Genomic DNA, 27569 nt, shown 5'->3' with positions numbered 1-27569 from the left:
TGAGTCATTTAGAGGTTTATTAGCGGACAACACACAGGAGAGCAGCCATTGTTCACTGGTGTCAGCTATCACACAAACTTCTGAGTGAAAGCTGCACAATCACCCCCATCATCTCAGGTGGGCTATCTTACGGCCTGAGCTCAGAGCACATCCGCCAAGGAGCAGACATTCTATAAAACATGTTGGATGTGGCCCGTTCATGTTCGTATACAGGCTACAGCGAAGCCGCAGGACGCGGCTGAGCTCCTCTATATCTGTGTTACCGGCTCCTTTACACGTACATCCATGTTACCATCTCTGGTGACAGATACATTGTCATGACTGGCTCCGTCACACGTACATCCACGTCAGTGGCTCCCGTCACACGTACATCCGCGTCAGTGGCTCCCGTCACACGTACATCCGCGTCAGTGGCTCCCGTCACACGTACATCCGCGTCAGTGGCTCCCGTCACACGTACATCCGCGTCAGTGGCTCCCGTCACACGTACATCCGCGTCAGTGGCTCCCGTCACACGTACATCCGCGTCAGTGGCTCCCGTCACACGTACATCCGCGTCAGTGGCTCCCGTCACACGTACATCCGCGTCAGTGGCTCCCGCCACACGTACATCCGCGTCGGTGGCTCCCGTCACATGTAGCCCATGTTACTTTTCGTTTCCCATCTTTTCTTGGCCTCAAATCTGGAAAAAATAAAAATAAATTGTCATTAGGTGATGAATGACAAAGATGGCACCACGGGGCGGCTCTGTTGGCAAATACAGAAAAGAGGCATCTGAAAAACGTGTGGTCAGCGGCAGGGGGCCCCCAGAGTGCTGCCTAGGGTCTCTTGTACAGGGGCCACGGTTCCAGGTCAGTGCTCACCCCCAGGCCGGAGGCCTCGTCTTGCTGGCAGCGTCCCGGGAAGACTGTGGCTCCTCTCTGGCTTTCATGTGTCTGTGATAAGCGGCCGCCTTTGTGATCTTCACTGCAATCTGTAAAGAAAGACACTGGATGTGAGCGCCGCTCCGTGAATAGGGGATTACAGGATTAGAGAGGTGGCGGGGAGCGGAGAGCGCTATTATCACGGCTGGAGATCTCTTCACATAATTGTCAGGAGCGCAGGGCCAGAGCAAAACCACAAATCACATGCCAGATCCGACACAGACTTCACAAAGTTTGGTCTCCAGGATTTCAGACACAGATGCCCGATCTCAGGGGCTGCAGGGCGCCAATACTTATTCACATCTCATCTAGAAGTCTGTAGCTGCAGCAATCCCCCCCCCCCCCCCCCCCCCCGGCCGAGATCACAGCGAGTGCTGCTTATTTATCATGGCTAGTCTGTGGCCCATTTATACTGCCAGTAGTTACTGCCACCTCGTGATTGTATTCCTTGAAGTCCTATAACCTCAGTGTGAAGATTTGCTGGGGGAACTGCTTACCCTGGATCCGGTATATGAAGTCAGCTGGAGCCTGGCCAGTCTGAACGGGTCCCCAGAACCGCCCCCCCGCTCACATTACCTCTTCACCGGGAGAGAGGCGCCGCCGCCACTTCTATCTGCTCTCGTACAGAACATAATACAAGCAGAGTCTTTTGTAGAAAATCCGCCGCACTCTCACGCGGAACAGCCGCCATTCTGCTGCATTTTAATTAAGGTGTCTCAACATTATCGCAGGGAACTGGAAAGTGGTCGGAGGCTGCAGTCACGAAAACTAAGCTCCAAAGGCTTTTTATCAGTACATTTCAGGAAGCAGGGGTGTAAAATGTTCTAATTTGGGCGATATTAAAAGCCATAAAAGGTCTTTCAGGAAGATTAATGGTACTTTGCTTGGATAGAAGATAAGGGCTTTAGCGGGTTTCAGAAGCCGGGTCTGGCGGCTCCCTCGAGGCGATCATCTTTACAGCCACTTAGAAGATTTGTGAAGCCGCGGCGTCACCTCCAGCCAATACACAGGCGGCTCAGGGATTTTCTCCCCGCTCCTTCTTTAAATTCCTTTCAATTTTACAGGTTTAAAGTGAGTAAATCATCTTGTCGCCGGACACAATGAGTGCGCCTTGTAATGTATCGCGCCCCCCCGGCCTGGCGGATACACACCTGGACACATGGCCGCCATACAATCTGCACAAAGTAACAGAAATAAAGTGCGGGACACTGCGGAGATCACGGCACCAGGTGGACAGCGGCCACAAGAGCCGCCTCTCCCGCTCACCTGCCGCATCCTCACAACCGTATTTATGATGGCGACAATTTCCGATTGTCTTAACTCCAGCTCTAGATTCGTGTCAAGCGCGTTACCACGGAGACGGCAAAGATCAAAGCGACAAAGAAGTAAAAAAAAAAAAGCCTGAATTGTCTGATTAATCAAGTCAGCAAACAGCTTATTCCTTTCAGGCGGCATGCGCGTATGAAAATGAGATTGCGGGAGCGCGGCTTTGTGCAGATTTGTTCATTCTTATCAGAACAAAGCCAGCGGCAGACTATTTCACGGATCATTGGCGCTGTCAGGCCTGATGCACAGAATGGGTGACAGCCCCTTATTCTGAGGCTTCAGGAAAATTAGCAAAAAACTCGGCACAAATTACCCCCTCATCTCTATAGAAATGTCACATTATGCAGGGTCTTATCCAATTTTATATATTGGTCACACTTCCTACTAAATCCCCCCCACACCGGACCGGCTACGCGCAGCAGAAAACCGGGGGGCACTGGGCAGGGAGTCATCTGTAAGAACTAAGTGTATGGTACCAGAAGAGGAGCAAAAGTCACCCCCACCATCTATAGAGCCAGAAGACGAGCACACCCCCACCATCTATAGAGTCAGAACATGAGCACCCCCCACCATCTATAGAGTCAGAACATGAGCACCCCCCACCATCTATAGAGCCAGAACATGAGCACCCCCCACCATCTATAGAGCCAGAACATGAGCACCCCCCACCATCTATAGAGCCAGAACATGAGCACCCCCCACCATCTATAGAGCCAGAACATGAGCACCCCCCACCATCTATAGAGCCAGAACATGAGCACCCCCCACCATCTATAGAGCCAGAACATGAGCACCCCCCACCATCTATAGAGCCAGAACATGAGCACCCCCCACCATCTATAGAGCCAGAACATGAGCACCCCCCACCATTTATAGAGCCAGAACATGAGCACCCCTCACCATCTATAGAGCCAGAACATGAGCACCCCCCACCATCTATAGAGTCAGAACATGAGCACCCCCCACCATCTATAGAGCCAGAACATGAGCACCCCCCACCATCTATAGAGCCAGAACATGAGCACCCCTCACCATCTATAGAGCCAGAAGACGAGCACCCCCCACCATCTATAGAGCCAGAAGACGAGCACCCCCCACCATCTATAGAGCCAGAACATGAGCACCCCCCACCATCTATAGAGTCAGAACATGAGCACCCCTCACCATCTATAGAGCCAGAAGACGAGCACCCCCCCACCATCTATAAACCCAGAACATGAGCACCCCCCACCATCTATAGAGCCAGAACATGAGCACCCCTCACCATCTATAGAGCCAGAACATGGGCACCCCCCACCATCTATAGAGCCAGAACATGGGCACCCCCCCACCATCTATAGAGCCAGAAGACGAGCACCCCCCCACCATCTATAGAGCCAGAAGACGAGCGCAACCCCCCACCATCTATAGAGCCAGAAGACGAGCACCCCCCCACCATCTATAGAGCCAGAAAATGAGCACCCCCCCACCATCTATAGAGCCAGAACATGAGCACCCCCCACCATCTATAGAGCCAGAACATGGGCACCCCCCACCATCTATAGAGCCAGAACATGAGCACCCCCCACCATCTATAGAGCCAGAACACGAGCACCCCCCACCATCTATAGAGCCAGAACACGAGCACCCCCCACCATCTATAGAGCCAGAACATGAGCACCCCCCACCATCTATAGAGCCAGAACACGAGCACCCCCCACCATCTATAGAGCCAGAACATGAGCACCCCCCACCATCTATAGAGCCAGAACATGAGCACTCTACACACCATCTATAGAGCCAGAAGAGGAGCGCAAGTCACCCCCAACATCTATAGAGCAAGAAGACTAGCGCAACCCCCCACCATCTATAGAGCCAGAAGATTAGCGCAGGTCACCCCCACAATCTACAGAACAAGAAGACTAGCGCAACCCGTCCACCATCTATATAGCCAGAAGATGAGCACCCCCCACCATCTATAGAGCCAGAAGATGAGCACCCTACACACCATCTATAGAGCCAGAAGAGGAGCGCAGGTCACGCCCACAATCTAAAGAACAAGAAGACTAGCGCAACCCGCCCACCATCTATAGAACCAGAACATGAGCACCCCCCACACCATCTACAGAGCCAGTAGAGGAGCGCACTGCACCCCCCACCATCTACAGAGCCAGTAGAGGAGCGCACTGCACCCCCCACTATCTATAGAGCCAGTAGAGGAGTGCACCACACCCCCACCATCTATAGAACCAGTAGAGGAGCGCACCGCACCCCCACCATCTATAGAACCAGTAGAGGAGCGCACCGCACCCTCAACATCTATAGAACCAGTAGAGGAGCGCACCGCACCCTCAACATCTATAGAACCAGTAGAGGAGCGCACCGCACCCCCACCATCTATAGAGCCAATAGAGGAGTGCACCGCACCCCCACCATCTATAGAGCCAATAGAGGAGTGCACCGCACCCCCACCATCTATAGAGCCAATAGAGGAGCGAACCCCCACCAGCTATAGAGCCAGGAGATGGGTGCACTGCAGCAACCTCTGTGGGAGATCCATTACAACCTCCATCTATAGAGCCAGTAGAGGAGCGCACCGCACCCCCACCAGCTATAGAGCCAGTAGAGGAGCGCACCGCACCCCCACCATCTATAGAACCAGTAGAGAAGCACACCGCACCCCCACCATCTGTAGAGCTAGTAGAGGAGCGCACCGCACCGCACCCCCACCATCTATAGAGCCAGTAGAGGAGCGCAACGCACCCCCACCATCTGTAGAGCCAATAGAGAAGCGCACCACACCCCCACCATCTGTAGAACCAGTAGAGGAGCGCACCACACCCCAACCATCTACAGAGCCAGTAGAGGAGCGCACCGCACCCCCCACCATCTATAGAGCCAGTAGAGGAGCGCACCGCACCCCCACCATCTATAGAGCCAGTAGAGGAGCGCACCGCACCCCCACCATCTATAGAACCAGTAGAGGAGCGCACCGCACCCCCACCATCTATAGAACCAGTAGAGGAGCGCACCGCACCCCCACCATCTGTAGAACCAGTAGAGGAGCGCACCGCACCCCCACCATCTATAGAACCAGTAGAGGAGCGCACCGCACCCCCACCATCTGTAGAACCAGTAGAGGAGCGCACCGCACCCCCACCATCTATAGAACCAGTAAAGGAGCGCACCGCACCCCCACCATCTATAGAGCCAATAGAGGAGCGCACCGCACCCCCACCATCTGTAGAACCAGTAGAGGAGCGCACCGCACCCCCACCATCTATAGAACCAGTAGAGGAGCGCACCGCACCGCACCCCCACCATCTGTAGAACCAGTAGAGGAGCGCACCGCACCCCCACCATCTATAGAACCAGTAGAGGAGCGCACCGCACCCCCACCATCTATAGAACCAGTAGAGGAGCGCACCGCACCCCCACCATCTATAGAGCCAATAGAGGAGCGCACCGCACCCCCACCATCTATAGAGCCAGTAGAGGAGCGCACCGCACCCCCACCATCTATAGAACCAGTAGAGGAGCGCACCGCACCCCCACCATCTATAGAACCAGTAGAGGAGCGCACCCCCACCATCTATAGAGCCAATAGAGGAGCGCACCGCACCCCCACCAATTATAGAGCCAGGAGATGGATGCACTGTAGCAACCTCCATCTACAGAGCTAGAAGAGAGTCAAGGATGATGGGAGTGATGCACAGTGTGATATAGGGTGACAGGGATGATGAGAGTCAGTCTGGCAAGCTGATGGAGCGCTTCTCTGCTGTGGACATTTTGTGTTACCATCTCTGGAACCGTAAGGATCCCACCAGTGAAGTCACAGAGGAGGCCATCTCCGGGGTGCCACGCTCCCCGAGAGTTGGGTACACAACAAGTGGTGTTTTCGGCAGTGGCTGCTTTATCTCTCGTCATGTAGAAAGCTTATTAACACGCTTTGAACTTAAAATCACATTTACAATAATGTGCCATCAACAGTTTTATAAGCTAATTAGAAAAAAAGATTAATTAATGACGAGGCCGCTAATAAAATGGCAATCAGGAAGAAAGAATCCGAGGGAGCTAAGCCGCCACTACCAGCAATTAGCAGCTCATTACAAACAAATTATACATGTGTTTTGCTGTGGGCTTTCATTTACTAAAATGCTTCTAATTAACAGAGAAAACACGCTGATTAACGTGGCGCAGCCGCCATTGTCTGATGACGTCACAGCCTTGTGTCCGCGGCCAGGCCCGCCGCGCACCCCTGAACCAGCCGCGTGTAATCAGTGTGTAATTATCCGAGCTTTACGCCGATAAATAAACAAACATCCGGCGTCAATCACTGATCCGGCCGGCGCGGTCAGGGGGGAGCGCGGCTTTGTGCGGCAGATTTACCCTTCAGGCTCTTAATCAGGACCCCAGGCAAACACGGCTCTGCTGCGAGAGCTCCGATAACATGGACGCCAAGCTGACAAGGTTACCGTCATGATGGGGAGTCCCCCGAGCCTGCCCCCGTCGCAGGTAGCAGTCACTACAAGGGGCTGCGTCCAAGTTCTCGGGCAGAGCCTGTCCCTTCCCAGGCTGCAGAGGCGCACTAAGCCAGGGTTATTTGGCTTCTTGGCGCGCGGCCACCTCCATCAAAGCTGCCGCTTCCAAGATGCTATTTAAGGGCTTAGAAATGTTATACATCAGAAATTAGCTTCACCTATTAGGACAGGATCGGGATTAACGCTCTGCGGAAGCGCGCCCCGGAGCACGGGGTTTATCAGCCTCCTGCAGCTCCTGCCTCTGATTACTGTGAGAAACGAGGCGCATCAGTGTCCGCCACCACATACCCGCCCCATAAGGGTTAACGGTCACAAGGGAGGTGAAGACTCTCTGGCGCCACCTCGTGGACAGAATTCTGAAAACCTGCACAACGGTGGCTGCAGCAGAAACTCTCCGATAAAGGTCATCAGGACACTGTGAGCAGCATGGTCAGCAGGTGGGGGGCAGAGACCATGGCGGACACAGCCCCAGACAGCAGAAACCTCATCAGACCGGGGGCTCGTCTGAGGAGCTGGCACTCCAAGGCTGGGATCCCACATTGTGTAAATGCTACAGATCTCTGTGAGATTGTCAGAAAACAACGCTGGCGGTGTAAGCCGACCTAAACAGCAGGTCTTCATGCTTCTCAACTCACAGGCGGCTTTCACAGACGGCTTTCAGTCGTTGCAACGCAGGCAGCGGAAAAATCAGAAGACGACACCGCCACAAACAGCAGCATCCTCATCAGAGATAGCGCCACTGAGCAGAGTCAAAACGCTGAGCGCAGAACCCCCAAGAATTCCACACAGGAGGTGACATCACCGCTCTCCAGATATCAGTTATATTATACAGGAGGTGACATCACCGCTCTGCAGATATCAGTTATATTATACAGGAGGTGACATCACCGCTCTCCAGATATCAGTTATATTATACAGGAGGTGACATCATCGCTCTCCAGATATCAGTGATATTATACAGGAGGTGACATCGCCGCTCTCCAGATATCAGTTATATTATACAGGAGGTGACATCACCGCTCTGCAGATATCAGTTATATTATACAGGAGGTGACATCACCGCTCTCCAGATATCAGTTATATTATACAGGAGGTGACATCACCGCTCTCCAGATATCAGTTATATTATACAGGAGATGACATCACCGCTCTCCAGATATCAGTTATATTATACAGGAGGTGACATCACCGCTCTCCAGATATCAGTTATATTATACAGGAGGTGACATCACCGCTCTCCAGATATCAGTTATATTATACAGGAGGTGACATCACCGCTCTCCAGATATCAGTTATATTATACAGGAGGTGACATCACCGCTCTCCAGATATCAGTTATATTATACAGGAGGTGACATCACCGCTCTGCAGATATCAGTTATATTATACAGGAGGTGACATCACCGTTCTCCAGATATCAGTTATATTATACAGGAGGTGACATCACCGCTCTCCAGATATCAGTTATATTATACAGGAGGTGACATCACCGCTCTGCAGATATCAGTTATATTATACAGGAGGTGACATCACCGCTCTCCAGATATCAGTTATATTATACAGGAGGTGACATCACCGCTCTCCAGATATCAGTTATATTATACAGGAGATGACATCACCGCTCTCCAGATATCAGTTATATTATACAGGAGGTGACATCACCGCTCTCCAGATATCAGTTATATTATACAGGAGGTGACATCACCGCTCTCCAGATATCAGTTATATTATACAGGAGGTGACATCACCGCTCTCCAGATATCAGTTATATTATACAGGAGGTGACATCACCGCTCTCCAGATATCAGTTATATTATACAGGAGGTGACATCACCGCTCTGCAGATATCAGTTATATTATACAGGAGGTGACATCACCGCTCTCCAGATATCAGTTATATTATACAGGAGGTGACATCACCGCTCTCCGGATATCAGTTGTATTATACAGGAGGTGACACCTTCTCTAGCACCAGGGAATGGAGCGCTCCTCCGCCTGCTCTGTCTTATGTCTCCCCCAGTACTCACCTCTCGGGTAGCCAGGCGGTCGCTCAGCTCTTCCGCATCTTTAATGTCTCCCTTCTTGAGGGCTTCATCCAAATTCGTCTCCAGTCGTGACTGCAAACAGAAGAGACAGTCACCAGTGATTGAGGGAGAAAGCAGCGGACGAGATTTCCCAAAGTGACTGCGACCAGGAGTCGGAAAACCACAGCCCCTATCACTGTAAACAGGAGAAATACCGGAGGGCTATGGATGCTAATGAGTTCTTATAGGATCTATCATTCATGGATGCATAGCCTCATCTACTGAGATCTACAGCTGGAGAGACCAGGTACATGAGACCTCTACTATGGGGTATAATGTACCCTGAGATCTATAGGTGCAGGCACCAGATGCAGGACCTCTACTAAGGGAATATAATGAACCCTGAGATATATAGGTGGAGACACCAGGTGAAGGACACCTCCACTATGGGGTATACTGTAGCCTGAGATCTATAGGTGGAGACACCAGGTGAAGGACACCTCCACTATGGGGTATACTGTACCCTGAGATCTATAGGTGGAGACACCAGGTGAAGGACACCTCCACTATGGGGTATACTGTACCCTGAGATCTATAGGTGGAGACACCAGGTGAATGACACCTCCACTATGGGGTATACTGTACCCTGAGATCTATAGGTGGAGACACCAGGTGAAGGACACCTCCACTATGGGGTATACTGTAGCCTGAGATCTATAGGTGGAGACACCAGGTGAATGACACCTCCACTATGGGGTATACTGTACCCTGAGATCTATAGGTGGAGACACCAGGTGAAGGACACCTCCACTATGGGGTATACTGTACCCTGAGATCTATAGGTGGAGACACCAGGTGAAGGACACCTCTACTATGGGGTATACTGTACCCTGAGATCTATAGATGCAGGACACCTCTACTATGGGGTATATTGTACCATGAGATCTATAGATGCAGGCACCAGATGCAGGACACCTCTACTATGGGGTATATTGTACCATGAGATCTATAGATGCAGGCACCAGATGCAGGACACCTCTACTAAGGGAATATAATGTACCCTGAGATATATAGGTGGAGACACCAGGTGAAGGACACCTCTACTATGGGGTATACTGTACCCTGAGATCTATAGATGCAGGCACCAGATGCAGGACACCTCTACTAAGGGAATATAATGAACCCTGAGATATATAGGTGGAGACACCAGGTGAAGGACACCTCCACTATGGGGTATACTGTAGCCTGAGATCTATAGGTGGAGACACCAGGTGAAGGACACCTCCACTATGGGGTATACTGTACCCTGAGATCTATAGATGCAGGCACCAGATGCAGGACACCTCTACTATGGGGTATATTGTACCATGAGATCTATAGATGCAGGCACCAGATGCAGGACACCTCTACTAAGGGAATATAATGTACCCTGAGATATATAGGTGGAGACACCAGGTGAAGGACACCTCCACTATGGGGTATAATGTACCCTGAGATCTAAAGGTTGAGAGACACAGTGCAGGACACCTTTACTATAGGGGTATAATGTACCCTGAGGTCTATAGGTGGAGACACCAGGTACATGAGACCTCTACCACGGGGATATAATGTACCCTGAGATCTACAGCTGGAGACACCAGGTACATAAGACCTCTACTATGGGGTATAATGTACCCTGAGATCTATAGGTGCAGGCACCAGATGCAGGACACCTCTACTAAGGGAATATAATGTACCCTGAGATATATAGGTGGAGACACCAGATGGTGGACACCTTTACTATGGGGTATACTGTACCGACACCTATAGGTGGAGACACCAGATGGTGGACACCTCTACTATGGGGTATACTGTACCGAGATCTATAGGTGGAGACACCAGGTAAAGGACACCTCTACTATGGGGTATAATGTACCCTGAGATCTATAGGTGCAGGCACCAGATGCAGGACACCTCTACTAAGGGATTATAATGTACCCTGAGATATATAGGTGGAGACACCAGATGGTGGACACCTTTACTATGGGGTATACTGTACCGACACCTATAGGTGGAGACACCAGATGGTGGACACCTCTACTATGGGGTATACTGTACCGAGATCTATAGGTGGAGACACCAGGTAAAGGACACCTCTAATGAGATCTATAGGTAGAGACATCAGGTGCAGGACACCTCTATCATGGGGGTATAATGTAGCTTGAGATCTATAGGTGGAGACACCAGGTGAAGGCCTCCTCTACTATGGGGTATACTGTACCGAGATCTATAGGTGGAGACACCAGGTGAAGGACACCTCTAATGAGATCTATAGGTAGAGACATCAGGTGCAGGACACCTCTATCATGGGGGTATAATGTAGCTTGAGATCTATAGGTGGAGACACCAGGTGAAGGCCACCTTTACTATGGGGGTATAATGTACCCCGAGATCTATAGGTGGAGACATCAGATGGTTGACACCTCTATCACAGGGATATAATGTACCCTGAAATCTACAGGTGGAGACAACAGGAACAGGACACCTCTACTATTGGGGTATAGCGTACCCTGAGATTTAGAGGTGGAAACATCATGTGCAGGACACCTCTACTATGGAGGTATAATGTACCCTGAGATCAATAGGTGGAGACACCATGTGCAGGAGACCTCTACTTTGGGGGTATAATGTACCATCAGCTCTACAAGTGGAGATACCAGGTTAAATAAAAGAAAATAATTCCCGCAGAACTCTCTGTCTTCAGTCATATATGCAACGTTTCGACTTCACAGAGTCTTTTTAAAGCATATATCTGTGAAGTCGAAACATTGCACGGTAGGTGAATAAACCATATATGACTGAAGACATAGAGTGCTGCGGGAATTATTTTCTTTTATGGATTACTGGGGGCCTGTCGGGCTTGGAACAAACACTGCTGGCACCGCCACCATTGGGACCGAATTTTGAATACATCCAGTGAGTAGTGCTGTTTTTTTTCCTCTAAACAAGATACCAGGTTCAATACATCTCTACTATAATATAATGTACCATGAGATCTATAGGTGGAAACATTAGGTACAGGACACCTCTACGATGGGGTTATAATGTACCCTGAGATCTATGGGTGGAAACAGTGCAATGCGCTGGAGTAAGGGTACTGTGAAGTCTGGACATTTGCCCCTGTTTCCACTATGCAAAGTTAAAACTTCTTACTTTATTTCTCTTGAAAGGGTTAACTTTCACTGTTTATTACAGTGTTACTGCATTTTATATGTATGTCCTGATACATATCTTGTCCATTACATGACTCTGTGGAAAGAGTTAATGGATCCTAAGAGACTTTTGGGACTTTGAATGAGAAGCTGGTAATTTTCCACAGCTGCCAAAAGCTTTAAAGAAGAGGATGTTTTGGAGGAGAAAAGCCAGACTTGTTTACCACCAAAACCAGACAGACTGACCTTCTGAATGTCTGGTTTAGCTCTGTTGTTATGTCTGGAAACTTGTTTTTGTCTGGAAAATCTGCTGTATCATTGCCATTCAGTATCATTGAAGCTCTAATGTAAGCCTATGAGAGACGGAAAGTGTACTATTGGAGCGAGAGGGACAGCTAGCTCAGGCCTTTCCTCAGCACAGAACCTTTTTCTGCCAGGGAGGAGACTGGAGAAGCCAGCCCTATGCCTCGTCCCAGGGAGGAGACTGGAGAAGCCAGCCCTATGCCTCGTCTCAGGGAGGAGACTGGAGAAGCCAGCCCTATGCCTCGTCTCAGGGAGGAGACTGGAGAAGCCAGCCCTATGCCTCGTCTCAGGGAGGAGACTGGATAAGCCAGCCCTATGCCTCGTCTCAGAGAGGAGACTGGATAAGCCCGCCCTATGCCTCGTCTCAGGGAGGAGACTGGAGAAGCCAGCCCTATGCCTCGTCTCAGGGAGGAGACTGGAGAAGCCAGCCCTATGCCTCGACTCAGGGAGGAGACTGGAGAGTCCAGCCCTATGCCTCGTCTCAGGGAGGAGACTGGAGAAGCCAGCCCTATGCCTCGTCTCAGGGAGGATACTGGAGAAGCCAGCCCTATGCCTCGTCTCAGGGAGGAGACTGGAGAAGCCAGCCCTATGCCTCGTCTCAGGGAGGAGACTGGAGAGTCCAGCCCTATGCCTCGTCTCAGGGAGGAGACTGGAGAGTCCAGCCCTATGCCTCGTCTCAGGGAGGAGACTGGAGAAGCCAGCCCTATGCCTCGTCTCAGGGAGGAGACTGGAGAAGCCAGCCCTATGCCTCGCCTGTATTGTTTTGTACCTGAATTCCTCCAGTAAAGAAGCCCCCTGGATACTGCAGACCCTGACTCTCTGGACTTATTTCCCATTGGGGTGCACCACGCCTTACCATCCCTTCCGGAGAGCAGCAACATGTGGTGACACCTCAAAGGTGTCCCGGGGGACTCAGCGTATCGTTGGGGCCACCCCACACCTGGCCACTGTAACAGCAGATGCTGGAGACCTCTATTATGGGGATATAATGTACCCTGAGATCTGTAGCTGGAGACGCCAGGTAAAGGACTCATCTACTATGGGTATAATGTATTCTGAGATCTATAGGTGGAGACATCAAATGGTGGACACCTCTGCTACGGGAGGATTGATCCCAAAGATGTGTGCATGTCTACTATTGGGCGGGGGGAGGGGGTCGTCATCACTCGCCTTTTTCATGATCTTCATGCACACAGGAGGCTCAAGATGATCATTGACTCCAAAATATTTCTGGAGGGTCTCCAGAGCGGGAGCGGGGGGCGTTCCAGGTGCAGGGCTGTGACAGAACACACAGTAAGTAAGTATTACACTTCTGATTCCCCCCACCCCCATAAATCCCTCTTCTCGCACCTTTCATTATTCTTCCGTTCCTCCGGAGGTCGCTGCTTTCCTAATACAAAAAAGAAGAAGAGAACAGGGTAAAGTGAGCGCTCACAGAACACACAGCGAGGGAGAATAGTTTTTCTCAGCCGTGGAAAAATGGCCATTCTGACCAAGGTCTCAAGCCCCCAATATCATAAGTCAACAGAAGACATCAGGCACGGTCTCACTGAACCCACCCAATCTTCTCCAAAAGTCTATAGTTACACCCACATACATTCAGAAGCCTCCATCTCCCCATACCACCCACTTCCCTCCAGTCATTATAGGTCAGGCATCTCTATGACTAGGGATAAGCGAATCGGCTTAGGATAAAACATCCAAAGTTAATTTGCATAATAATTCGTTTAAATACTGTACGGAGAAAGCGCTCTGTACAGTATTAGAATGTATTGGCTCAGATGAGCCGAAGGTATTACTTTGAGAACAACACTTTGGGTAATAACTTCAGAAATTAATTTCTACTGTAAAAAAAACTTTTACCGAACTTGGTTTCGGTTCCAAGTAGTACCATCATCCAGTCATCAGAAGATAAATCAGGTCTATCTATGACCTATAATAAGATGGAGCCACTTCCCTCCAGTCATCAGAAGATAAGTGAGGTCTATCTATGACCTATAATAAGATGGAGCCACTTACCTCCAGTCATCAGAAGTCAGGTCTATCTATGACCTATAATAAGATGGCTCCACCTCCCTCCAGCCTTCAGAAGTCAGGTGTCTCTATAACCTATAATCAGATGGCTCCTCTTCCCTCCAGCCATCAGAAGATAAGTCAGGTCTGTCTATGACCTATAATAAGATGGAGCCACTTACCTCCAGTCATCAGAAGATAAGTCAGGTCTATCTATGACCTATAATAAGATGGAGCCACTTACCTCCAGTCATCAGAAGTCAGGTCTATCTATGACCTATAATAAGATGGCTCCACCTCCCTCCAGCCTTTAGAAGTCAGGTGTCTCTATAACCTATAATCAGATGGCTCCTCTTCCCTCCAGCCATCAGAAGATAAGTCAGGTCTGTCTATGACCTATAATAAGATGGAGCCACTTCCCTCCAGTCATCAGAAGTCAGGTCTATCTATGACCTATAATAAGATGGCTCCATCTCCCTCCAGCCATCAGCAGATAAATCAGGTCTATCTATAATAAGATGGAGCCACTTCCCTACAGACCTCAGAAGTTAAATCAGGTCTATCTATGACCTATAATAAGATGGAGCCACTTCCCTCCAGCCATCAGAAGTCAGGTGCCTCTATAACCTATAATCAGATGGAGCCACTTCCCTCCAGCCATCAGAAGATAAGTCAGGTCTGTCTATAACCTATAAGATGGCTCCACCTCCCTCCAGACCTCAGAAGATAAGTCAGGTCTATCTATAACCTATAAGATGGCTCCACTTCCCTCCAGACCTCAGTAGATAAGTCAGGTCTATCTATAACCTATAAGATGGCTCCACCTCCCTCCAGACCTCAGAAGATAAGTCAGGTGTCTCTATGACCTATAATAAGATGGCTCCTCTTCCTTCCAGGAAAAAAAGACAAGACAATGCAGCAGCACCCTACAAATAAGATAAAGTAGAATAATGCCATAGTCACAAAAATTGTAGTGCTAATGCTACGCTTATTTATAAAGTGAGATGCTTGGCCAATGCATTTTGTACAAAACCATCTGAGCCCGTCTGCCGTACGTCAAGGTGATCTCTGTTAGACGGGTCCTAACACTAAATACTACCTGTTATGCGCCATAATGGCCGCCATAAAATTCAGGGAGTGTTGGATCCACATGCATGCTGGATCCACTGTTTCTTTTACCATTTTTGGTGCCATAATGGCCTTCATTACAAGGGATTCCAGTCATTAGAAGATAAGTCAGGTCTATCTATAACCTATAATAAAGATGGCTCCTCTTCCCTCCAGTCATCAGAAGATAAGTCAGGTCTATCTATAACCTATAATAAGATGGCGCCTCTTCCCTCCAGTCATCAGAAGATAAGTCAGGTCTATCTATGACCTATAATAAGATGGCTCCTCTTCCATCCAGTCATTAGAAGATAAGTCAGGTCTATCTATGACCTATAATAAGATGGCTCCTCTTCCCTCCAGTCATCAGAAGATAAGTCAGGTCTATCTATAACCTATAATAAGATGGCTCCTCTTCCATCCAGTCATCAGAAGATAAGTCAGGTCTATCTATAACCTATAATAAGATGGCGCCTCTTCCCTCCAGTCATTAGAAGATAAGTCAGGTCTATCTATAACCTATAATAAGATGGCGCCTCTTCCCTCCAGTCATCAGAAGATAAGTCAGGTCTATCTATAACCTATAATAAGATGGCTCCTCTTCCATCCAGTCATCAGAAGATAAGTCAGGTCTATCTATAACCTATAATAAGATGGCGCCTCTTCCCTCCAGTCATTAGAAGATAAGTCAGGTCTATCTATAACCTATAATAAGATGGCGCCTCTTCCCTCCAGTCATCAGAAGATAAGTCAGGTCTATCTATGACCTATAATAAGATGGCGCCTCTTCCCTCCAGTCATTAGAAGATAAGTCAGGTCTATCTATGACCTATAATAAGATGGCTCCTCTTCCATCCAGTCATTAGAAGATAAGTCAGGTCTATCTATGACCTATAATAAGATGGCTCCTCTTCCCTCCAGTCATCAGAAGATAAGTCAGGTCTATCTATAACCTATAATAAGATGGCTCCTCTTCCCTCCAGCCATTAGAAGATAAGTCAGGTCTATCTATGACCTATAATAAGATGGCTCCTCTTCCCTCCAGTCATCAGAAGATAAGTCAGGTCTATCTATCATCAGAAGATAAGTCAGGTCTATCTATCATCAGAAGATAAGTCAGGTCTATCTATGACCTATAATAAGATGGCTCCACCTCCCTTACTGATTTATAATGCTGTGTGTCTCTGCCTGACCTTCCTTCCACAGGATCGTATCCACATAAAGCCGTCCCTATGATCCTGTGGAAGGAAGGTCAGGCAGAGACGCACAGCATTATAAATCAGTATACTGCCGTGCGCTTGGAGGATCACGCCCACACACGGAGCGCGTTTTCCGGACTGCACACCGCTAATCTGTTGCATGTGCTCCTGGCAGATGAAGACATCTGTGTTGGTTAAAAGATATGGAAATGAGCCTCTAGGGGCAGCGGGGGCAATCCTCTTCTGCACTGCGCCGGATTCTGAAGAGCAAGACTTTAGGAGAAGTCAGGGCCAGGTGTGATGATGACGTGTTCACACCTGGCCCTGTCAATGAGAGGGGGCAGCAGGTGCACAGAGAGCGGAGGTTCTAGGTGTAATGGCAACGCCCCCGTTGCTCCTAGAGGCTCTTTTGCATATTTGCATGTTTCTCAGCAATGTGGACACATATGAACCTGGGGCCAACACGGATGTCTTCAGCTGCCAGGAGCACATGTCACAGGTCAGCCGGGGTCAGAGGGACAGATTTGCTGACAGGGGCCCTTTAAGGGAATGTGTCACCCGACCTTCCTCTCCACAGACACGGCCTTCACCTGATAAAAATTATGTATATTGAGTCTTTGGTGCAATGAGGGTGTCAGCATTAGGGCTCGTTCACATGAACGTACTTTGCGTTCCGTACACGGGCCGCGTTTGGCGTTCCGCATACAGTCCGTATACGGAGCCATTCGTTCCGTGGTCCCGCAAAAATTACGAGGCCTCCTGTTCCGTTCCGCAAAATGCAGAAGGCACACGGGCGCCATCAATGTTTTATGAATCCGCAATTTGTGGACCGCAAAAAACAGCACGGTTGTGTGAACGAGCCCTTAGGGTCCAGTCACACGTCCGCAATTTGCGGACCCATTCATTCCTATGGGGCAGCACGATGTGCTGCCCGGACACGGAATTGCGGACCCGCACTCCCCCAAAAATAGAACATGTCCTATTCTTGTAGGAAAAAGGGGTGACTCAAATTTTGGATTGGAGCACCCATCCTGAGAGAATAGGGGTGAGCGGATCCCTTTCTTCTATAATCCACGTCCTATTCTTGTCTGCAATTGCGGACAAGAATAGGTATATTCTATAGTGCCGGTAATGTGCGGTCTGCCAAATGTGGAACGCAAATTGCCGCTGTCTGTGTTTTGCGGATGCGCAAAACACGTCGCGGACATTTGAATGGACCCTTACTCCGCTCCGCTTATTTCTGTGGCCTGGACTACTGCCTGGACCTGCCAATCAAAGCAGCAAGGGAGGGGCTGGTCACAGAAAGGGGTGGAGCTTGGGGTGACTCCCTCAGTACACTAAAAGCCTAATTTGCATAAAAATCTGCAGATGAACAATGGAAAAATCAGTGCATTAACCCTTTTGTGACTGCCCGGCGTGAATTTACATCGGTGGCCGGGCATTTAACCACCTAGCTCGGGCAGAAAGTGGAGGCTGCTTTAGAAGCTGCTATCTCCGGAACGGTAGCAGCTAGAAACCTGCAACCTGTCTTGTTTAAAAGCTGAAGTCCAAGCAACAGAAGAGACATCACTGCTAGACATCGAGTCGGGAATAATCACGAGTAAAACCTGCTTTCACTTTCAGCTGCAATCACAGTGCTATCTGCCCCTGTACTGAACGCACTGCTGTCACTGTCTGTCCGCTTTCATACAAAGCAAAGCCAAGTCTCCAGCTGCTACCGAGCCAGAGATACGAGCAGCTAAAGCAGGAGGAGAGGAAACGGTAAAGATATATAGAAATGGGACATTACCCACATTTACACACAGTGATATCTGCCCCTGTACTGAACGCACTGCTGTCACTGTCTGTCCGCTTTCATACAAAGCAAAGCCAAGTCTCCAGCTGCTACCGAGCCAGAGATACGAGCAGCTAAAGCAGGAGGAGAGGAAAAGGTAAAGATATATAGAAATGGGACATTACCCACATTTACACACAGTGATATCTGCCCCTGTACTGAACGCACTGCTGTCACTGTCTGTCCGCTTTCATACAAAGCAAAGCCAAGTCTCCAGCTGCTACCGACCCAGAGATACGAGCAGCTAAAGCAGGAGGAGAGGAAACGGTAAAGATATATAGAAATGGGACATTACCCACATTTACACACAGTGATATCTGCCCCTGTACTGAACGCACTGCTGTCACTGTCTGTCCGCTTTCATACAAAGCAAAGCCAAGTCTCCAGCTGCTACCGACCCAGAGATACGAGCAGCTAAAGCAGGAGGAGAGGAAACGGTAAAGATATATAGAAATGGGACATTACCCACATTTACACACAGTGATATCTGCCCCTGTACTGAACGCACTGCTGTCACTGTCTGTCCGCTTTCATACAAAGCAAAGCCAAGTCTCCAGCTGCTACCGAACCAGAGATACGAGCAGCTAAAGCAGGAGGAGAGGAAACGGTAAAGATATATAGAAATGGGACATTACCCACATTTACACACAGTGCTATCTGCCCCTGTACTGAACGCACTGCTGTCACTGTCTGCCCGCTTTCATACAAAGCAAAGCCAAGTCTCCAGCTGCTACCGACCCAGAGATACGAGCAGCTAAAGCAGGAGGAGAGGAAAACGGTAAAGATATATAGAAATGGGACATTACCCACATTTACACACAGTGATATCTGCCCCTGTACTGAACGCACTGCTGTCACTGTCTGTCCGCTTTCATACAAAGCAAAGCCAAGTCTCCAGCTGCTACCGACCCAGAGATACGAGCAGCTAAAGCAGGAGGAGGGAAAACGGTAAAGATATATAGAAATGGGACATTACCCACATTTACACACAGTGATATCTGCCCCTGTACTGAACGCACTGCTGTCACTGTCTGTCCGCTTTCATACAAAGCAAAGCCAAGTCTCCAGCTGCTACCGACCCAGAGATACGAGCAGCTAAAGCAGGAGGAGAGGAAACGGTAAAGATATATAGAAATGGGACATTACCCACATTTACACACAGTGATATCTGCCCCTGTACTGAACGCACTGCTGTCACTGTCTGTCCGCTTTCATACAAAGCAAAGCCAAGTCTCCAGCTGCTACCGAGCCAGAGATACGAGCAGCTAAAGCAGGAGGAGAGGAAACGGTAAAGATATATAGAAATGGGACATTACCCACATTTACCCCACAGTGCTATCTGCCCCTGTACTGAACGCACTGCTGTCACTGTCTGTCCGCTTTCATACAAAGCAAAGCCAAGTCTCCAGCTGCTACCGAGCCAGAGATACGAGCAGCTAAAGCAGGAGGAGAGGAAACGGTAAAGATATATAGAAATGGGACATTACCCACATTTACACACAGTGATATCTGCCCCTGTACTGAACGCACTGCTGTCACTGTCTGTCCGCTTTCATACAAAGCAAAGCCAAGTCTCCAGCTGCTACCGAGCCAGAGATACGAGCAGCTAAAGCAGGAGGAGAGGAAACGGTAAAGATATATAGAAATGGGACATTACCCACATTTACCCCACAGTGATATCTGCCCCTGTACTGAACGCACTGCTGTCACTGTCTGTCCGCTTTCATACAAAGCAAAGCCAAGTCTCCAGCTGCTACCGAGCCAGAGATACGAGCAGCTAAAGCAGGAGGAGAGAAAACGGTAAAGATATATAGAAATGGGACATTACCCACATTTACACACAGTGATATCTGCCCCTGTACTGAACACACTGCTGTCACTGTCTGTCCGCTTTCATACAAAGCAAAGCCAAGTCTCCAGCTGCTACCGAGCCAGAGATACGAGCAGCTAAAGCAGGAGGAGAGGAAACGGTAAAGATATATAGAAATGGGACATTACCCACATTTACACACAGTGATATCTGCCCCTGTACTGAACGCACTGCTGTCACTGTCTGTCCGCTTTCATACAAAGCAAAGCCAAGTCTCCAGCTGCTACCGAGCCAGAGATACGAGCAGCTAAAGCAGGAGGAGGGAAAACGGTAAAGATATATAGAAATGGGACATTACCCACATTTACACACAGTGATATCTGCCCCTGTACTGAACACACTGCTGTCACTGTCTGTCCGCTTTCATACAAAGCAAAGCCAAGTCTCCAGCTGCCACCGAACCAGAGATACGAGCAGCTAAAGCAGGAGGAGGGAAAACGGTAAAGATATATAGAAATGGGACATTACCCACATTTACACACAGTGATATCTGCCCCTGTACTGAACGCACTGCTGTCACTGTCTGTCCGCTTTCATACAAAGCAAAGCCAAGTCTCCAGCTGCTACCGAGCCAGAGATACGAGCAGCTAAAGCAGGAGGAGAGGAAACGGTAAAGATATATAGAAATGGGACATTACCCACATTTACACACAGTGATATCTGCCCCTGTACTGAACACGCTGCTGTCATTGTCTGTCCGCTTTCATACAAAGCAAAGCCAAGTCTCCAGCTGCTACCGAGCCAGAGATACGAGCAGCTAAAGCAGGAGGAGGGAAAACGGTAAAGATATATAGAAATGGGACATTACCCACATTTACACACAGTGATATCTGCCCCTGTACTGAACGCACTGCTGTCACTGTCTGTCCGCTTTCATACAAAGCAAAGCCAAGTCTCCAGCTGCTACCGAGCCAGAGATACGAGCAGCTAAAGCAGGAGGAGAGGAAACGGTAAAGATATATAGAAATGGGACATTACCCACATTTACACACAGTGATATCTGCCCCTGTACTGAACGCACTGCTGTCACTGTCTGTCCGCTTTCATACAAAGCAAAGCCAAGTCTCCAGCTGCTACCGAACCAGAGATACGAGCAGCTAAAGCAGGAGGAGGGAAAACGGTAAAGATATATAGAAATGGGACATTACCCACATTTACACACAGTGATATCTGCCCCTGTACTGAACACACTGCTGTCACTGTCTGTCCGCTTTCATACAAAGCAAAGCCAAGTCTCCAGCTGCTACCGAACCAGAGATACGAGCAGCTAAAGCAGGAGGAGAGGAAACGGTAAAGATATATAGAAATGGGACATTACCCACATTTACCCCACAGTGATATCTGCCCCTGTACTGAACGCACTGCTGTCACTGTCTGTCCGCTTTCATACAAAGCAAAGCCAAGTCTCCAGCTGCTACCGAGCCAGAGATACGAGCAGCTAAAGCAGGAGGAGAGGAAACGGTAAAGATATATAGAAATGGGACATTACCCACATTTACACACAGTGATATCTGCCCCTGTACTGAACGCACTGCTGTCACTGTCTGTCCGCTTTCATACAAAGCAAAGCCAAGTCTCCAGCTGCTACCGAGCCAGAGATACGAGCAGCTAAAGCAGGAGGAGAGGAAACGGTAAAGATATATAGAAATGGGACATTACCCACATTTACACACAGTGATATCTGCCCCTGTACTGAACACACTGCTGTCACTGTCTGTCCGCTTTCATACAAAGCAAAGCCAAGTCTCCAGCTGCTACCGAGCCAGAGATACGAGCAGCTAAAGCAGGAGGAGAGGAAACGGTAAAGATATATAGAAATGGGACATTACCCACATTTACACACAGTGATATCTGCCCCTGTACTGAACACACTGCTGTCACTGTCTGTCCGCTTTCATACAAAGCAAAGCCAAGTCTCCAGCTGCTACCGAGCCAGAGATACGAGCAGCTAAAGCAGGAGGAGGGAAAACGGTAAAGATATATAGAAATGGGACATTACCCACATTTACACACAGTGATATCTGCCCCTGTACTGAACACACTGCTGTCATTGTCTGTCCGCTTTCATACAAAGCAAAGCCAAGTCTCCAGCTGCTACCGAACCAGAGATACGAGCAGCTAAAGCAGGAGGAGGGAAAACGGTAAAGATATATAGAAATGGGACATTACCCACATTTACCCCACAGTGATATCTGCCCCTGTACTGAACACACTGCTGTCACTGTCTGTCCGCTTTCATACAAAGCAAAGCCAAGTCTCCAGCTGCTACCGAACCAGAGATACGAGCAGCTAAAGCAGGAGGAGGGAAAACGGTAAAGATATATAGAAATGGGACATTACCCACATTTACACACAGTGATATCTGCCCCTGTACTGAACGCACTGCTGTCACTGTCTGTCCGCTTTCATACAAAGCAAAGCCAAGTCTCCAGCTGCTACCGAACCAGAGATACGAGCAGCTAAAGCAGGAGGAGAGGAAACGGTAAAGATATATAGAAATGGGACATTACCCACATTTACCCCACAGTGATATCTGCCCCTGTACTGAACGCACTGCTGTCACTGTCTGTCCGCTTTCATACAAAGCAAAGCCAAGTCTCCAGCTGCTACCGAGCCAGAGATACGAGCAGCTAAAGCAGGAGGAGGGAAAACGGTAAAGATATATAGAAATGGGACATTACCCACATTTACACACAGTGATATCTGCCCCTGTACTGAACGCACTGCTGTCACTGTCTGTCCGCTTTCATACAAAGCAAAGCCAAGTCTCCAGCTGCTACCGAGCCAGAGATACGAGCAGCTAAAGCAGGAGGAGAGGAAACGGTAAAGATATATAGAAATGGGACATTACCCACATTTACACACAGTGCTATCTGCCCCTGTACTGAACGCACTGCTGTCACTGTCTGTCCGCTTTCATACAAAGCAAAGCCAAGTCTCCAGCTGCTACCGACCCAGAGATACGAGCAGCTAAAGCAGGAGGAGAGGAAACGGTAAAGATATATAGAAATGGGACATTACCCACATTTACCCCACAGTGATATCTGCCCCTGTACTGAACACACTGCTGTCACTGTCTGTCCGCTTTCATACAAAGCAAAGCCAAGTCTCCAGCTGCTACCGAGCCAGAGATACGAGCAGCTAAAGCAGGAGGAGGGAAAACGGTAAAGATATATAGAAATGGGACATTACCCACATTTACACACAGTGATATCTGCCCCTGTACTGAACACACTGCTGTCATTGTCTGTCCGCTTTCATACAAAGCAAAGCCAAGTCTCCAGCTGCTACCGAGCCAGAGATACGAGCAGCTAAAGCAGGAGGAGAGGAAACGGTAAAGATATATAGAAATGGGACATTACCCACATTTACACACAGTGATATCTGCCCCTGTACTGAACACACTGCTGTCACTGTCTGTCCGCTTTCATACAAAGCAAAGCCAAGTCTCCAGCTGCTACCGAGCCAGAGATACGAGCAGCTAAAGCAGGAGGAGGGAAAACGGTAAAGATATATAGAAATGGGACATTACCCACATTTACACACAGTGATATCTGCCCCTGTACTGAACACACTGCTGTCATTGTCTGTCCGCTTTCATACAAAGCAAAGCCAAGTCTCCAGCTGCTACCGACCCAGATATACGAGCAGCTAAAGCAGGAGGAGGGAAAACGGTAAAGATATATAGAAATGGGACATTACCCACATTTACACACAGTGATATCTGCCCCTGTACTGAACGCACTGCTGTCAGTGTCTGTCCGCTTTCATACAAAGCAAAGCCAAGTCTCCAGCTGCTACCGAACCAGAGATACGAGCAGCTAAAGCAGGAGGAGGGAAAACGGTAAAGATATATAGAAATGGGACATTACCCACATTTACACACAGTGATATCTGCCCCTGTACTGAACACACTGCTGTCACTGTCTGTCCGCTTTCATACAAAGCAAAGCCAAGTCTCCAGCTGCTACCGAGCCAGAGATACGAGCAGCTAAAGCAGGAGGAGAGGAAACGGTAAAGATATATAGAAATGGGACATTACCCACATTTACCCCACTGTCGGGAATACTGGAAGAACCGACCGCCACCCTCCACTGCCGGGAATACTGGAAGAACCGACCGCCACCCTCCACTGGCGGGAATACTGGAAGAACCGACCGCCACCCTCCACTGTCGGGAATACTGGAAGAACAGGCCGCCACCCTCCACTGTCGGGAATACTGGAAGAACAGGCCGCCACCCTCCACTGTCGGGAATACTGGAAGAACAGACCGCCACCCTCCACTGCCGGGAATACTGGAAGAACAGACCGCCACCCTCCACTGCCGGGAATACTGGAAGAACCGACCTCCACCCTCCACTGCCGGGAATACTGGAAGAACCGACCGCCACCCTCCACTGTCGGGAATACTGGAAGAACAGACCGCCACCCTCCACTGTCGGGAATACTGAAAGAACAGACCGCCACCCTCCACTTTCGGGAATACTGGAAGAACAGACCGCCACCCTCCACTGCCGGGAATACTGGAAGAACAGACCGCCACCCTCCACTGCCGGGAATACTGGAAGAACCGACCGCCACCCTCCACTGCCGGGAATACTGGAAGAACCGACCGCCACCCTCCACTGCCGGGAATACTGGAAGAACAGACCGCCACCCTCCACTGCCGGGAATACTGGAAGAACAGACCGCCACCCTCCACTGTCGGGAATACTGGAAGAACCGACCGCCACCCTCCACTGCCGGGAATACTGGAAGAACCGACCGCCACCCTCCACTGCCGGGAATACTGGAAGAACAGACCGCCACCCTCCACTGTCGGAATACTGGAAGAACAGACCGCCACCCTCCACTGTCGGGAATACTGGAAGAACCGACCGCCACCCTCCACTGTCGGGAATACTGGAAGAACAGACCGCCACCCTCCACTGCCGGGAATACTGGAAGAACAGACCGCCACCCTCCACTGCCGGGAATACTGGAAGAACAGACCGCCACCCTCCACTGCCGGGAATACTGGAAGAACAGACCGCCACCCTCCACTGCCGGGAATACTGGAAGAACAGACCGCCACCCTCCACTGCCGGAAATACTGGAAGAACCGACCGCCACCCTCCACTGCCGGGAATACTGGAAGAACAGACCGCCACCCTCCACTGCCGGGAATACTGGAAGAACAGACCGCCACCCTCCACTGCCGGGAATACTGGAAGAACCGACCGCCACCCTCCACTGCCGGGAATACTGGAAGAACCGACCGCCACCCTCCACTGCCGGGAATACTGGAAGAACCGACCGCCACCCTCCACTGCCGGGAATACTGGAAGAACAGACCGCCACCCTCCACTGCCGGGAATACTGGAAGAACAGACCGCCACCCTCCACTGCCGGGAATACTGGAAGAACAGACCGCCACCCTCCACTGCCGGGAATACTGGAAGAACAGACCGCCACCCTCCACTGCCGGGAATACTGGAAGAACAGACCGCCACCCTCCACTGCCGGGAATACTGGAAGAACAGACCGCCACCCTCCACTGCCGGGAATACTGGAAGAACAGACCGCCACCCTCCACTGCCGGGAATACTGGAAGAACAGACCGCCACCCTCCACTGCCGGGAATACTGGAAGAACAGACCGCCACCCTCCACTGCCGGGAATACTGCAAGAAGCGACCGCGACTGAATCTAAGATACTCTCACTGAGGGCGAATCTACGATAACGTCACCAATTTCGATAAAAGCGGCGACGTTTGTATTAGAAACGGGATTTCAGCTTTTTTTAGAATCACAATCTAGAGCTCACTGACACTGCGGCCCTGAAAACGCTGCACAGGCGCCCATATCAGCGGCCACCCAGGGATCCAGTTACCTTTCCTGCGTCTCCGCCTCTTCTTCCTGGACTCCACCTGAAGCTCGGAGCACCTCTTCTGAAGAGCCAGGAATTTCTGTGCAAAAAAAAAAGTAAAAATTAATAAAAAATCCAAAACCTACAGGCGGGGGCGCGCGGGGCGGAGGACGTCGCGGGGGCGCGCGGGGCGGAGGACGTCGCGGGGGCGCGCGGGGCGGAGGACGTCGCGGGGGCGCGCGGGGCGGAGGACGTCGCGGGGGCGCGCGGGGCGGAGGACGTCGCGGGGGCGCGCGGGGCGGAGGACGTCGCGGGGGCGCGCGGGGCGGAGGACGTCGCGGGGGCGCGCGGGGCGGAGGACGTCGCGGGGCGCAGGACATCACGGGGCGGAGGACGTCGCGGGGCGCAGGACATCACGGGGCGGAGGACATCTCGGGGCGCACGGGGCGGAGGACATCTCGGGGCGCACGGGGCGGAGGACATCTCGGGGCGCACGGGGCGGAGGACATCTCGGGGTACACTGATTCCGGGGTCACCCACCGTGACGCTGCTCTCGGACACCCCAGCTGAGGCCTCGCTCGGCCCCGGGGCCGCCTCCTCCTCCTCCTCGGACAGGTCGCTCTCCGTCACCCCCGTGGGCAGCAGTCCGCTCCACATCCTGCTCCCAGCACCGAATAATTCGCAACAGGAAGTGACGTGTTACTATGGAGACGGAGCCCGGCGGGCGGAAGTTGTGAGCGCAGCGCTGAATGTCCTCCCCTCCTGAGTGCTCCCTGCCTGGAGAGCATGGTGCGGTTCTGTCAGCTGTGTGAACAGTTCTCTGGCCCTATTTGCAGTGTGTTCTTCCCATCGCCAGATTTACCTTATTTCCACCTCAGCACTTCTTAATAATTGCCCGAAAAAAAATCGCTTCTAAAGATTCTTCGTGTGAATTGCACCCAGTCAGTGACACAAGTCTGTCTGAAAGTGCTGCACAGGTCATTAACGCCGTGGCTTCAATGCAGTGGCTGCACTTCTCCTGCGGGGGCGCTGTTATTTACACCAGATAGTTACCGCCAATCACTGAGTACAGAACCGCTAGACTCCGTCCCAGTATATCCTCCTGCTGCACCGTCCCCGTATATCCTCCTGCTGGACCGTCCCCGTATATCCTCCTGCTGCACCGTCCCCGTATATCCTCCTGCTGCACCGTCCCCGTATATCCTCCTGCTGGACCGTCCCCGTATATCCTCCAGCTGGACCGTCCCGTATATCCTCCAGCTGCACCGTCCCCGTATATCCTCCTGCTGGACCGTCCCCGTATATCCTCCTGCTGGACCGTCCCCGTATATCCTCCTGCTGGACCGTCCCCGTATATCCTCCTGCTGCACCGTCCCCGTATATCCTCCTGCTGCACCGTCCCCGTATATCC

At 50.4% G+C, this 27569-nt stretch overlaps 1 protein-coding gene and 1 long non-coding RNA gene across 2 annotated transcripts; one reads left to right on the top strand and one right to left on the bottom strand.

The window, feature by feature from the left end:
* On the bottom strand, window positions 1-26842 carry FAM204A (family with sequence similarity 204 member A). Its single transcript, XM_044273773.1, has 7 exons — window positions 26699-26842; window positions 26183-26258; window positions 13638-13677; window positions 13458-13563; window positions 8797-8886; window positions 864-973; window positions 1-682 (listed from the first exon to the last, which is right to left on the bottom strand). Exons 1-7 carry the CDS (start codon window positions 26813-26815, stop codon window positions 631-633), a joined length of 591 nt encoding a protein of 196 aa, XP_044129708.1. The 5' UTR covers window positions 26816-26842; the 3' UTR covers window positions 1-630.
* Window positions 10547-12205, top strand: LOC122922987. The gene is made up of 2 exons (XR_006387219.1): window positions 10547-10674; window positions 10916-12205. It is a non-coding gene; the product is annotated as an uncharacterized LOC122922987 (long non-coding RNA).
* Window positions 26843-27569: the final 727 nt, after the last annotated feature.

Source organism: Bufo gargarizans, unplaced genomic scaffold, assembly GCF_014858855.1.
Source record: "Bufo gargarizans isolate SCDJY-AF-19 unplaced genomic scaffold, ASM1485885v1 original_scaffold_1106_pilon, whole genome shotgun sequence".
Lineage (NCBI taxonomy): Eukaryota > Metazoa > Chordata > Amphibia > Anura > Bufonidae > Bufo > Bufo gargarizans.
This window is presented reverse-complemented; position numbering and strand designations above follow the sequence as displayed.

Coding starts and splice junctions, on each gene's coding strand:
- FAM204A (XM_044273773.1), bottom strand. CDS start 26,815: ATGTGGAGCGGACTGCTGCCCACGGGGGTGACGGAGAGCGACCTGTCC. Junction 26,259..26,698: donor TGTCCGAGAGCAGCGTCACG/GTGGGTGACCCC, acceptor TTTTTTGCACAG/AAATTCCTGGCTCTTCAGAA. Junction 974..8,796: donor ACCGCCTGGCTACCCGAGAG/GTGAGTACTGGG, acceptor CTTTCTTTACAG/ATTGCAGTGAAGATCACAAA.